Source organism: Danio rerio, chromosome 13, assembly GCF_049306965.1.
Source record: "Danio rerio strain Tuebingen ecotype United States chromosome 13, GRCz12tu, whole genome shotgun sequence".
Lineage (NCBI taxonomy): Eukaryota > Metazoa > Chordata > Actinopteri > Cypriniformes > Danionidae > Danio > Danio rerio.
In genome coordinates this window covers 46285001-46299781 of record NC_133188.1, presented here as the reverse complement: position 1 = coordinate 46299781, position 14781 = coordinate 46285001, and the positions used below count along the sequence as shown (strand labels likewise).

Below are 14781 nucleotides of genomic sequence, written 5' to 3'. Positions count from 1 at the left end.
TAAACAAATTTGATGAACGTGATCATGCGTGTTAAACTGTAGAGTTTCGCTCTCGCTCCCCGAAAACCAGGCTGAATGTACTGCGTGCGTCCGTTCCCCAAGCGACGATATCAATCTCCTGACATGCCTATCCGTGTTCCTTAAAGTTGTTTAGAATGAAATGTTTACAGATGGTGTGACACAACGCCTATGTGTGCCTTTGATGCACCCCTTGCTTCTTTCGTCCTCTTCGCAGCACCAGTGGCACCGAAATTAGGCACCGAAATTCATATGCTGATTTGATCTGGTACATACCGGTTACAAAGATACCGGTGCTATAATGGCACCGGGTTTCGCTACCCAACCCTAATAATATTGACCCTAAAATGGTTTTAAATAAATTAAGAACAGCTTTTATTCTAGCCGAAATAAAAACAAATAAGACTTTGTCCAGAAGAATAAATATTATAGGAAATACTGTGGAACAAATTCCTGTTAAACATCATTTGGGAAATATAAAATAAAAATCACAGAAGGGCTAATAGTTTTGACTTCAACTGTGTAATATATTAACCAGATATAAAGTAACAGTGCATAGTCTTTATTGTACTGCTAATTTAAATAAATGTATGTTTATTATAATTACAAATAGTACAGTTTCTTTTGTCTAAATATTTTAAATGTTCATATAGTTACAGGCCTTAAAGGTGAAGTAGGTAATTTGCTAACCGGCTAGCATAAATCTCTGAAACACAGTCCCACGCCTGCCGTCCAAAGCCACGCCTTCTGAAATATGAGCATGCACACCTTAAAGATTACAGCAGAACCCTCACACACCGTGCAGGAATTACGCTTATTACTAAACCATACTTACATGCTATTTCAGAGTGAATATTTAGAGCAGCATGGTAAATATAGGGAGCGAATCACATGTCCTCATTGTACAAAAATGAACCTATGTAAATACAAAACCAACTTCAGCTCAGTAAAGCAGGCTAGGCGGAATAGCGCTATTTACTGATGTTTTGTTGTTAAACTAAATAAAAATCTACATCATTGATGCTGTCACAGGTCCTTATGAAACTGAAAATAGTCACATCAGTTTTACGCCGGAAGATTTCAGTTGCTGAACAACACTTCTGTGCATATAACCCATTCGTAACAACAACAACATCTACATCAGCTCCGTGTGAAGCTAAAGTAGTTTTAAAACAGAACATTACCCGTCTAACAGAAATACTTCAGCCATGGTGTTGTCTTTTGTTCAGTGTGCAAATGTAAATAATTCATTCATTCATTCATTTTCTTGTCGGCTTAGTCCCTTTATTAATCCGGGGTCGCCACAGCGGAATGAACCGCCAACTTATTCAATTTTTTATGCAGCGGATGCCCTTCCAGCCGCAACCCATCTCTGGGAAACATCCACACTCATATTCATACACTACGGACAATTTAGTCTACCCAATTCACCTGTACCGCATGTCTTTGGACTGTGGGGGAAACCGGAGCACCCGGAGGAAACCCACGCGAAGGCAGGGAGAACATGCAAACTCCACACAGAAACGCCAACTGAGCCGAGGTTCGAACCAGCGACCTTCTTGCTGTGAGGTGACAGCACTACCCACTGCAACCCTGCCTCGCCCAACTCCAATAATGATTCAGGATTTTAAAAAGTTTTGATTCAGCATTTTTTTACCGCTAGCGCTTTCTCTCTCTCTCTCTCTCTCTCTCTCTCTCTCTCTCTCTCTCTCTCTCTCTCTCTCTCTCTCTCCCTCCCTCGACTCTCTTATGAACCTGCAGTGCGTGTACGCACAAACTTTATTTCACGCGGAAATCTGCGCGTGAATGGCTGTGCATTAGTTCAAATCTACATTTGCTGACAGACAGTTTTGGCTACTTATCGGAATTATGGGAGTCCGCCCGACAATATTTAATTGGATGAACATTTTTTAATTTTATGCCTTACCCAGAATATAAAAATACATATAAACACATTAAGATCATTTACTTTAATCAGTACTTTTGGAGTGTGAAGAGACTTTCAAACAGCACAACAAAACATGTTTCTGACGACAATCACCTACTGCACCTTTAAAAACACATACAAATAATAAACTTTCAGGGGTTTTCTTTGAATTGTTTTTGCCAGCTGACAACATTTTTTTTGTCCCACCAAAGCCTTATTTGATCATTAATTAGACACATCTCTATTAGGGTTGGGTACCGAAACCCGTGCTGCGAAGAGGACGCAAGAAGCATTAAAGGGGTGCATCAAAGGCACACATAGGCGTTGTGTCACACCATCTGTAAACATTTCATTCTAAACAACTTTAAGGAATACGGACAGGCGATGTCAGGAGATTGATATTGTCGCTTAGGGAACGGACGCACGCAGTACATTCAGCCTGGTTTTCGGGGAGCGAGAGCGACACTCTTCAGATCAACATGCATGATCACGTTCATCAAATTTGTTTAAACTAAGCATTCTAAAGTGTATTTTACAAGCAAGGACTCTGTTCCAGCAACGTGCTTTACAAAATTTGCATGTAAGGGGGAAACATGTCAAACGTAATGACAAATTAGAGAGCTCAAAAAGGCAAAGGAATGCCTCTCTTGCTCCCTCGGGCACTCGCTCCCCTTATCTTCTTTTTTATCTTCCCACCCCCCACTCCCCCTGCCAACCCCCCTCAAACCACACACAGGTAAATCTTAAATTCATGCTAACCAACAAAAGATCAAAGGAAATATATAATAATGTAATTCAAATATATAATTATGAATTGATGTTTACTTTAAACTTTAATTATATTGTTCTATTAAAATTATTTTTTAAAAGATTTTGTTAAATAAAAGATTTTTCTAGAGTCATCCACCATAATTTTGTGGCTTAAAATTATCGATTCAGGCACCATTTTGGCAATGTTATCCTTTTAAAAGTATCGATTTAGCACCGGTATCGAAAAAAACCCAAACGATACCTAACCCTAATCTCTATTTAGACTCATCTCTGTATAAGAGCAAAAGCATGACAGTCCTCTTTGTTTGACATGCTTATTAACCAATAAAGTGAGCAGAGCTTCATTTCCCCTAATCAGCAGTGCTCAAACTAGCCGCTGGTCACGCCCCCCTTAAACAAACCGGAGGTAGCAGACTGTGACAGGGAAGACTCCCAGCCAGAGAGAAAACAAACTTGGATTTATTACGCAGATGAATGAGTTTAGACAAAGACCGTAGGGACTTTGGTTTAGAATAGGTTTGGCGCAGATACATTAAAACCTGAATAGACTGACAGAGTTTTGCATTGTAGTTTAAATCTGCAGTGACTCCACAAATTTTAAGGCTGAAACAATATAATGTGCAGCCTTGGTTAGGGTCATGTTGTATTTTGTTGTGTTTGGTTACTTTTGTTTGTTTTGTAAGATGCTCGTCAGTAAAACTGATTATATTATAAACTTTTAATACATTCATGGATGAAAATAGCAATTTTAGACCTACCTAACTGACTTTCACTGTGTGAAATGGGGTTAAAACTTCTCACCATGTCTGCATTTATTGGTCAAAATACATAAAGGTAGTAATATAATAGTATAAAGAAACATTTTCTATTATAATATATGTAAAAGTTTCATGTATTGATGTAATACTGAGCTGTATTTTTATTATACAGTCTCACATGATCATTCAGAAACAATCTTAATATACTGATTTGATGCTCAAGAAACATTTCTTATTATCAATGTGGAAAACTGTTTTACTGCTTCATTTTTGTGGTAAACATAATACCTTTTATCTGCATTTTTCATGATTACCATTTTACCAGTTTGGTATATAGACAGTACAAACACTGAAAAAATACCTGTAAATTAGCAGTCTTCCATATTTTGTGATTTTTTTTTCTCTCATTTATTTATGTTTTTGAATTGGATTATGGGATCCTGATCTTCTCTCAGCAACTTTTAGCCTTAAAAAGTAAAAAAAAAAAAGACTTTTATCAACATTATTAATATGTTAAAGTGATTTATTGCCTGGGCTGGTGTTGTACCTTGTAGTAAACTGCCAGTACATTTACTGTTATTTTATAGACCTATTTCTCTATATATTATTTGCCTTACATTATATATTATTTCAAACTACTAAAATGTCAATAAAAGTCACTTTGTTAAACTGTAGAGTTAATTTTTCAACATCAAAAGTTGTCAGAGCAGAGATCAAGCTCCCATAATGGATTTATCCATTGTAAACAAAATGGAAAAACACTTGTGAATCACACTGTAAAAAGGTGAGTATTTGCTTTACTTAAAAAAGTGAGTAAACCCGTTGCATTGATAGTCACAAGTTGACTTTACTTAAAAAGTAAACCCGTTGTAACTTGCAACCTTTAAGTTGATTTAACTTCCTTTTTTAAATAATTGTGCACATAGTTCATTTACTATTTTAAGACAATAGGGTTTGCTCACTTTTTAAAGTAAAGTCAACAAACTGCTTGAAAAGCAATGGGTTTACTCACTTATTTTAAGTAAAGTCAATTAATATTTTTTTCAGTGCACAAAATACAAGAACTGTTAATTAACAGATTTTCTAAGGTGTATATATGGTTTTGTTTCTTGATATGTGTTCTTATTAAATATACCTTTTTTCTGATATTGTATACTCATGAATGCTATGAAATGCATGTTCTTGGTGGTCTAGACAGCCAAATGCTTTTGGTTTTGGATTCACTCATCGGTGCAGTTCATAGTCAGAATGTTTGACCCTCCCTCCACTCTCCTGCAGCTGTTGTCACTATTACAGAGTCACATACACACAGATTATAATGTTTCTGCAGACACGTTTGGTCAGAGAACACATGATTCCTCCAGTGCAGCTTCACATTCAGAAGAGTCTTTGTTCATTCTTTAAAGAATAGGATTGTTTCATATCAGATGATGTTTCTCTGTCAACTCAGGCATGGCTGCGGTAGCTTACATTTTGTTAAAATAATGCTATTAAAAAACACTAAATATGTTTTATTATTAAAAATGAAATAACAATATTTGTCTTTTTTTTACCAAAGCAACATTTTTCTCATTCATGTACATCACCTTAATTTACTAAAATGGCTAAAAGTAAAATATTTAAATAAAAAACTAAACTAAAAACTAAAAAACTAGTATTTTAGGAACGCAAATTTCCTCAGATTTGTATTTACTTGTGTGTAATTTTATATTTATTCAGTTTTTAGTAATATTATTGACTAATATGAAAATGCTCATTACATTACAGTTTGTTAAATAATATCTTCTATCTTTTAATAGATATATTATATGAGTGACTTGCTTTCTTTACCAAATAGGTGGATCTAATTGGACTTGCATTGTAAACATTTTTTTATTTTTTTATTTTGATCCATTAGGTTTTTAGTTACGATACTCCCAAAATCTTGGGTGGATTTTTTACAAAATCCTGCGCAGAAATAGCAAACAATGTTTGTACTGGATTGTAGTTAAAGGCACAGTATGTATTTTTTCTGGTATCACTGGAGTGGTATCATGGGAGTTGTGGTCTTCAATACACCCTACAGCAGGGGTGTCCAAACTCTGTTTTAGCTCCAACTTGCCTCAACACACCTGCAAGGATGTTTCTAGAAAGCCTAGTAAGAGCTTGATTAGCTAGCCCAGGTGTGTCTGATTGGAACTAAACTTTGCAGGACACCGGCCCTCCCGACCCGAGTTTGGACATGCCTAACCTACAGCATTCCTGCAGAAATCATGTTGAAAGATGAGCTTAAGTATTCAGCACATATTATTAGATACATACATACATAGGCAGTTTATACAGTACATAGCAACACATCAACCCCAAAGCACATTTAAATAGGTGGAAAAAAAGTAAACAGTAAAATTTATGAAGTTATTTATTGACTTTTTTTTAGCAGTACAAATAAGAAATAAAAAAATAAAAGTGTTTGCAATTAAGCGGCTTTATTGGTTAAAAAAAACAACAACTTTTGCCTGTAAAACGCAGAGTAAAGAGAGCACTAAAACATTTTCTAATGAGAAATGCACAGAAACTGCAGATCTTTTATTATGAAACAGTCCATCACTTCCTGTTCTTTAATTTGTGATCGCCCATAGATATATACGATATTGCTGCATGTGAAACCACATACTTCCATACTATGTAGTACGCTAAAATCAGTATGTGAGCTGAGTAGTATGTTCGAATTCATAGAATTCGAAAATCAGTATGCGAGAAGTAGCCGGATGATCAATGTTTGCAGACTCTGTCTGGCCCTAGTTCCATATTGGTGCATTCCTACTCAATGTGTCAGCTGTTGTTTCATTTTTAATTAAAATTAAAACTGAAAAAAAAATTCTGCAAAAAAAAATGAATAGTATGTCATTAATACAAAAAAAACAAGTTGATTTTATCTAAAATGTCAGCAATCAGCTGCCAAATCTTACAAGATATCGGTAGGCCCACATGAAATCTGCACACGCAGAAATTTGCAGATTTTAAGCCCATCATTGAGTCTATTTAATTGCTTGTGTAAATGTGTGTACATTTATGTTTATTCAGTTTTTAAATTCATTTCAGAAATATTATTGACCTACAATATAGTTTGTAAAGTGGCATTTTCTGTCTTTTGTTAGATATATTATAAGAAAGACTTGCTTTAAATAACTGGATCTATTTGGATTTACATTGTAAACATTAAATAAAAGTTAAAATGGTATTTTTTATTTCACATATTACGTTTTTAGTTACGATACTCCCAAAATCATTTCACATAAATCCACAGACTTTTTACAAAGTTCTGCGCAGAAATAGCAAAATATGTCTGCAGATTCTGTCTGACACTTGCTATCAGTATTGGTCAAAAAAGGCATCCCTACTCAACGTGTCAGTTGTTGTTTCCTTTTTTATAAAAAATGACAAAAATAAAAATGGAAGACAGAAAAAAGGCTAAATTAAATTAAAAAAAACTAATAGTATGTAATTGATACAAAAAATAACGGACTCAAAACAACACATGAGCTGATATTTATATTTATCAGCCAAAATATCTATAATCAGCCTCCAAATCTTACAAGTTATCGGTTATCAAAAATGAATGCATTCCTACTCAAAGTGTCAGCTTTTGTTTCTTTTTTAATATAAAAATATAAACATTTAAATGAAAGACAGAAAAAATACAAAATAAAAAAAGTACAAAATTTACACTGAATGCTGGGTTCCCCACAACCAATTTGTATTGGCACAACATGAAGGAATTAAGTGGATTGAACATGAAACAATGAAGTTGTTGCCAAGAAAACCCTCAAGAATTGTCTCGTTTCAGCCCATTTTATATAAGTAGTTTAAACAAACAACAAACATCTTTTTTTTTTTAGTGTAGCTCAGTTTGTTTTAGTGAACAATTGTTCCTGTAGTGCACTAAACAAAACCACATGAGCATGTACAATATGAGGCTGGGGTTTTTATTAATATATTTATTAATAACTTTTGGCTGAACTGCTCTAATAAAATATCATGTTTGTAGAAACTCTTGAAACTCCTTCAGGCTTCCCAATGCTTCAGTCCTTCTAATCCCTCTTTTTTTCTGCAGGAGCTCTGTGATGATCCTCAGTTCATTGTTGGAGGAGCCACACGCACAGACATCTGTCAAGGAGCTCTGGGTAAGTCTTCTGTTTGGACAAGAAATCATCCAGTGTGCATATTTTCGGAGCTCTACCAGTGTTATGTGTCATGGAATCCCCTCAACATGATTGTTTGCCTGCAGCAGTAAACTCAAAGCATGAGTCACGACTGAAAAAGCAGCTCAGATAGCTGACCTGAGGCGTGTCTGCATGTGACTTCCCATTGAACCTGAGTCAGTGTTTGAAACTTATCTCTCTCAATGGGATTGTCAGAGCTTTTTATGTTAATGCCACCATTGTAAAAAACTAATTCGAGCTAGGAATAAAACTATTAAAGGCACTAGTAGTCAAACTCTGAACACACCTAATGTACTGGATTGTAGTTAAAGGCACAGTATGTATTTTTTCTGGTATCACAAGAGTGGTATCATGGGAGTTGTGGTCTTCATTACATCCTACAGCAGGGGTGTCCAAACTTCAAACTCTATTTTAGGTCCAACTTGCCTCAACACACCTGCAAGGATGTTTCTAGAAAGCCTAGTAAGAGCTTGATTTGCTTGCCCAGGTATGTCTGATGGGGGTTAGAACGAAACTTTGCAGGACACCGGCCCTCCAGGACCGAGTTTGGACATGCCTGCCCTACAGGATTTCTGCAGAAATCATGTTGAAAAATGAGCTTAAGTATTCAGCACATATTATTAGATGCATACATATATATATATATATATATATATATATATATATATATATATATATATATATATATATATATATATATATAGGCAGTTTGTACAGTACATAGCAACACATCAACGCCAAAGCACATTTAAATAAGTGGAAAATAAAGTAAACAATAAAAATGATGATGTTATTTATTGACTTTTTTTACTGTGCAAATAAGAAATAAAAAAAATATAAGAATTTGCTATTAAACGGCTTTATTGGTTACAAAAAAACAACAACTTTTCTTCTGTTATAATACTGCTATGTGCAGGCTAATAAATCTCTCAAGATATTACATATTCTTTAAAACATCAGTATGAACACTATGAATTATGAAATACAGTATGAATTAACATTCGAAATTTGAAGCATTCGAACAAATTCGAAGCATTTGCAATAATGTAAGTTGTCGAGTGAGTAAAATAACACTTCTATTGGTCTCAGGGTATTTGATTGCAAAAATTGTATATATTGTGTGCTATGCTACAGGCATACATATGTTATTTTACCAATACCTTCACTAATACCACAATTTCATATATATATATATATATATATATATATATATATATATATATATATATATATATATATATATATACAGTATACTTTTATTTGAGGGGAAAAACTTCTAATTCACCATTTTTTTCTTTCTAAGGTTTGCAATACATGTCTAGTGTCCAGACTGATTTCCCTTTAATATGTATTCATTCATTCTGTGATTTTCCCGCGGCTTAGTCCCTGATTATCAGGGACCGCCACAGCGGAATGAACCGCCAACTATTCCGGCATATGTTTTACACACATGTACTCATTTATACACTCTGGCCAATATTGTTTACCTAATACACCTATAGTACATGTCTTTGGACTGTGGGGGAAACCGGAGCACCTGTAGGAAACCCACACCAACACGAGAAGAACCTGCAAACTCCACTCAGAAATGCCTACTAGTCCAGCCGGGACTCGAACCAGCGACCTTCTTGCTGTGAGGCGACAGTGCTAACCACTGAGCCACTGTGCCACCCAAATATGTATTCATTACACAATTACTTTGGGTAATCATTTCTGTGTGTGTGTTTTTTTTATCTTAGCCCAGAGTCCTGTAAGAGTTTATAAAGGATGAAATAAAAATGTGGAAAAAGTAGTTGGTCTACAGCAGCAGAATACACTATGACTGTTTGCAGCACCTTACAATGTAGTAAGTAATCCAAACAATGCTAGCTAGTGTATTTAATAAATGCTCCATGAATGTATGTTTGGCTTATTTCACAGAATTACCGAACATTAAAACTTAGAGTTGGATTATAACAATTTTGTAGCAACCAAAAGTGTTGAACATTTCAACATTCCACATATTGAAGCACACACTTCCTTCATCTGGTAGCCTACTGTATGTTTTATGGGTTTGAGGCTGTGGAAAATTCCTGTGCTGTGAGGTGGAGATCGGAGTGGGATGTAAACAGGAATGTGTTCACAGGCCTCACTGTGGAAATAAACCCCACCCCTGACAGTGTGTCCCCCTGCTGGCTGCAGTTTGGTAGTTTAGCTGCTGTGTTTTATTAAAGGAATAGTTCATCTAAAAGTCAACATTTACTTGCTATTTCACTCTACCTTTTCTTTTATCTGTTGAACATAGAAGAAGAAGATATTTTGAAGAATGCTGATCATTTGTATCCACCACAGACAAAAAAAAAAAACGTATAGTCAAATATGTACAAATCGAACATTGGGTTATTTATTCCTTCTTTTTGTCATTCGGCTTAGTCCCTTATTTATCAGGGGTCACCACAGCGGAATGAACCACCAACTATTCCGGCATATTTTTTACACAGTGGATGCCCTTCCAGCCACAACCCAGTACTGGGAAAACATTGGGTTATTTTTTTAATGAAATTCATTGAAATTCTATTTTCTTTTCAGCTTAGTCCCTTTATTTATCTGGGGTCGCCACAGCGGAATGAACCGCCAACTTATCCAGCACTGTTTTACACAGCAAATGTCCTTCCAGCCGCAACCCATGTCTGGGAAACATCCATGCACACACACTCATACACTACGGACAATTTAGCCTACCTGTACCGCACGTTTGCGGGGAATTTGGAGCACCTGGAGGAAACCCACGTGAATGCAGGGAGAACATGCAAACTCCACACAGAAATGCCAACTGACTCAACCGATGCTCTGACCAGCGACCTTCTTGCTGTGAGGCGACAGCACTACCTACTGCGCCACTGCGTCACCTTTTTAATAAAATATAAAATGCTTTTTGTTTTAACCCAACTGTTGGTTTTGTTTATATTTGACCCAACATTGGGTTAAAACACTCCACACTGTAAAAAAAAAATTCTTGCAATCTTAATTTTTTTAGTTAATTCAAAAGAACTTTTCTAGTCAGCTTAACTTGCATCAATCAAACTGACAAAAATAACTTTGTATAACTTCAGAAATGTAATTACAACCTGATTAACCTGATTAGAATAAGTTTAAACAACATCAAAATATTAGTTGTCTTGAATTTTTGTCATGAAATTTTTTACAGTGCGGCATTGAGTGCAAATTAGGGGGGGGGGATAACTGAGAGTCTTTGAGTTTTCAGCATTCTTCAAAATATCTTCTTTTGTTATTTATCCTAAAAAGTTTGAAACAAATGGAGGGTGAATAAATGACAACAGAATTTTCATTTATGGGTGAACTATCCCTTTAAAAGCCATGACAGGGGATTTAGCATGAGTTTAATTTTGCTTTTTGAACTTCAGTATTTTATATCTTGTTTTTTTTTTCTTCCTGGTCAGGTGACTGCTGGCTCCTCGCTGCGATTGGCTCGCTGACTCTTAATGAAAGACTCCTTCACAGGGTTGTCCCTCATGGCCAGAGCTTTCAAGATGACTATGCTGGAATTTTCCACTTTCAGGTTCTGAATCACTCTGCATTCTGTAGAGATTTTAATGAAAATTATAAAGCAAATATGTCCATTTTAAGAGATTGTCATGGATGTTGAAGCTGCTAAATCATAGGAGCAGAAATTAACTGATTGAGATGTGCGTTTGAACTCAAACATCAGAAAACATGCAATAGGCTACCATAAAAAGCGCGAATTCTACATAGTTTTGCAACCTTAAAGTGCTCCACACACTATTTAAATAAAATGGTTTATTGTTGCACAGATGTGTTGGCATTTTAGTGACTTTTCCACATACAACATTATGTAGTGCAGATAAATCATTAATGATGATACTACTGTTTACAAACTACAGTGGCACCGCCAGTATTTTGGAGCCGTAGTATCACAGTACTACCATAGTACCAGTAAACCGTGCAACCCTATACAGTACTGTGCAAAAGTTTTAGCCCAACTGGTAACACTAGAATAACTATGTGTTATAACTAGTTAATAGTCCATTAATAAACTGTTAGTTAATGAGTTATAAATGACTTGTTAAATAAAAGTTAGAAGTTTGTGAATTATTTATAACTATGCCTTATAGATAGCCAATAAATAACTTACAAGGTGTTAGTTAACAAGTTATAAATGACTGTTGTTAACTGTTTTTTAATGATTTATAACTATACCTAATAAATCAGTAATAGATCATAAACAAACTAGTTAGTAAATGAGGAATAGTCGCAACTTTAGAATAACGTCCCAATAACACACATAAGCCAATAACTAACACCTAACTAATATATTAACTCAAACTCAGATCAGTTGTTCATAGTTTCTTTACCATCTAATAACACCAGTGAAACTTTGTAGAACTTTAAAAAAATAAAAATAAATAAATAAGTGCCCAAACCTCATAGGGTTGTATTCTGGTGTATACTGCTGTTCTGCCATGTTATGACTCACAATGTTTAACATTTCATCTGTGGAGTTTCTTTGGTAAAATACAGCACACAAAAGCTTATGAGTGGAACAAGGTTAAGGTACAAAAATGTTATACTTTAAATATCACATCAAATTTCTGTAGCTTGAACTTGTTCCATCCATTTGCTGTTCCACAAAGTTTCACCGGTATTAGTAGGTTAACAAACTATGAACAACTGATCTGTAAAGTGCGAGTTAATATATTAGCTAAGTGTTAGTTATTAGCTTATGTATGTTATTGGGATGTTATTCTAGTTGCAACTATTCCTCATTTACTAACAGTTAATAAATGAAGAATAGCTGCAACTTTAGAATAATGTCCCAATAACGTATATAAAGTATTAACTGATACTTAACAAGTCTTTAGTAAGCAATTTACTAACAGCTTGTTCATGATCTATTACTAATTCATAAGTTAAATTTATAAATCATTAAAATACAGTTAACAAGTCATTTATAACTTGTTAACTAACAGATTATAAGTTATCTGTTGGCTTTCTATAAGGCACAGTTATAAATAATTAACAAACTATTAACTTTCATTTAACAAGTCATTTATAACTCATTAACTAAGGCCGTACTCACACTAGGTACAGTTGCCTCGAACCGGGCCAAAGCACGCTTTTCCCCCCTCCCTTCTCCCCCGACGGCCCGCGCTCACACCATATCGGGCCTCGGCACGCTTACGTCATCGCTGCTGCGCTGTTCAGAAGCGCTTTCTATGGCAAGCCTTTTTAGCATTTAAATCTTTGTTCTGACTCCATAAATATATTTAGAGATATCTCTAATTATATTTTGACTAGTCATAATTATAATTCGACTAGTCAGAATGACAATTAGAGATATCTGCAATTACAATTGCACTAGTACGAAATCAAATTGGAGATATCTGCAAATATATTATGACTAGTCATATTCCTCCATTGACTTCCATTGAAAAATATTTGCAGATATCTCTAAATGAGTTTTGACTAGTCACAATTGTAATTAGAGATATCTCTGAGTTTTTACTAGTCATAATACATTTGGAGATGACTTTAATTTATCATATTTAGAGATATTTACAAATATATTTAAAGATCTCTAATTAATTCACTAATAGTCGAATTACAGTTGTAGATATCTTAAATTGGATTTTTGACGAGTCAAAACTCAGTTAGAGATATCTGCAAATATTTTTTCAATGGAAGTCAATGGAGGAATATGACTAGTCATAATATATTTGCAGATATCTCCAATCTGATTTCGTACTAGTACAATTGTAATTGCAGATATCTCTAATTGTCATTCTGACTAGTCGAATTATAATTATGACTAGTCAAAATATAATTAGAGATATCTCTAAATATATTTATGGATAGTCAGAACAAGGTTTAAATGCTAAAACGGCTTGCCATACGCTCTCATTCAGTAGCACAGTGGAGATTTCTCTAGTTATATCGTTTCAGTCGTTTGTTATGCAGTGACATGCAGTCAAATATTTCGCTAAACAGTCCTTAGGGATGCGGGGACACGCAGTCAGATATTTCGCCGAACAGATCCGCCACTTTTGGCGCTCATAAACAATCATTAAGCTTTCGTGCTGCAGGAATGAGGAGGTCTGCTGAAGGTGCGCAGCTGGCGTGCTGCGAGGAGTTTGCGTCTTTAATAAACTACGGCAGTTTGCGTTCACTGAACAGTAAGAATGATTAATAAATCCATATGAAACAACCCCTTAAAAGTCACGTCTCGCTTTCAGTTTCGGGCTTTGGCGCGTTTTGCGCTCACACACAAGCGTACCGCGCCAAAGCCCAAGTGTACCGCGCTCAGGCACACCTCTTCCAACCAGGCCAGGGCCGGCCAAGTGAACCGTGCTTGAGCGCGATTCAGCGCACTCACACTTCTCAAACGATCCGGGAAACGGGCCTGGGCACGGTACGGATGGCATAGTGTGAGTAGGCCCTAACAGTTTATTAATGGACTATTAACTAGTTATAACGGATAGTTATTCTAAAGTGTTACCGGAGTGAGGTTTGGTGGCATTTGAATTATTTTGGTTTAATGTTTAAGACATGTGAAAGACAATGTTGAAGAGAGGCTGTTTGTCCTGGTTTGAGTTGCATTTCTAACAGTGTTGTTAGCAATGTTGTCTGAATTGATGAAATTGTGAACGTTGAAAAGTACAGACAGGTTTTAATCCATTCTGTCATTTCATTTGGAAAGGATTTCAGTGGTAATAGTTGTAATTTTTAGCATCATAATGATCCGTTAATTGCAGCGACTGCATCTCTAATCAGGAGTGCTCTAAAGCTTTCCTCACACGGTCCGTCATCTGGATGATTTGTTTGATGAGGTTTGCGTTCCTCTTTTTCTGCAGTTCTGGCAGTTCGGTGAATGGGTGGACGTTGTGATCGATGATCGGCTCCCGGTCAAAGACGGAGAGCTCATGTTTGTCCATTCAGCAGAGGGAAATGAGTTCTGGAGTGCCTTGGTGGAAAAAGCCTATGCTAAGTACGTCCTGATAGACATTTTGGTAAAGGCCAGCAACATTTGTGCTTGCTAAATCATTTACAAAATCGGTTTTGTCCCAGTCTTATTAAAGAGTTTACCGTT

The 14781-nt window shown here is 35.6% G+C and overlaps 1 protein-coding gene across 9 annotated transcripts in view; it reads left to right on the top strand.

The window, feature by feature from the left end:
* capn1a (calpain 1, (mu/I) large subunit a) overlaps nt 1-14781 on the top strand; it is a 44009-nt gene that overhangs the window by 6794 nt on the left and 22434 nt on the right. For all 9 annotated transcript variants that reach the window (XR_012388501.1, XR_012388502.1, XR_012388500.1 and 6 more), the window contains 3 exon segments: nt 7568-7637; nt 11117-11235; nt 14546-14679. Coding sequence is in view for 4 of the 9 variants with exons in the window: in XM_068224945.2 (XP_068081046.1) it covers nt 7568-7637; nt 11117-11235; nt 14546-14679 (323 nt within the window). In the remaining 5 variants the exon portion in view is untranslated.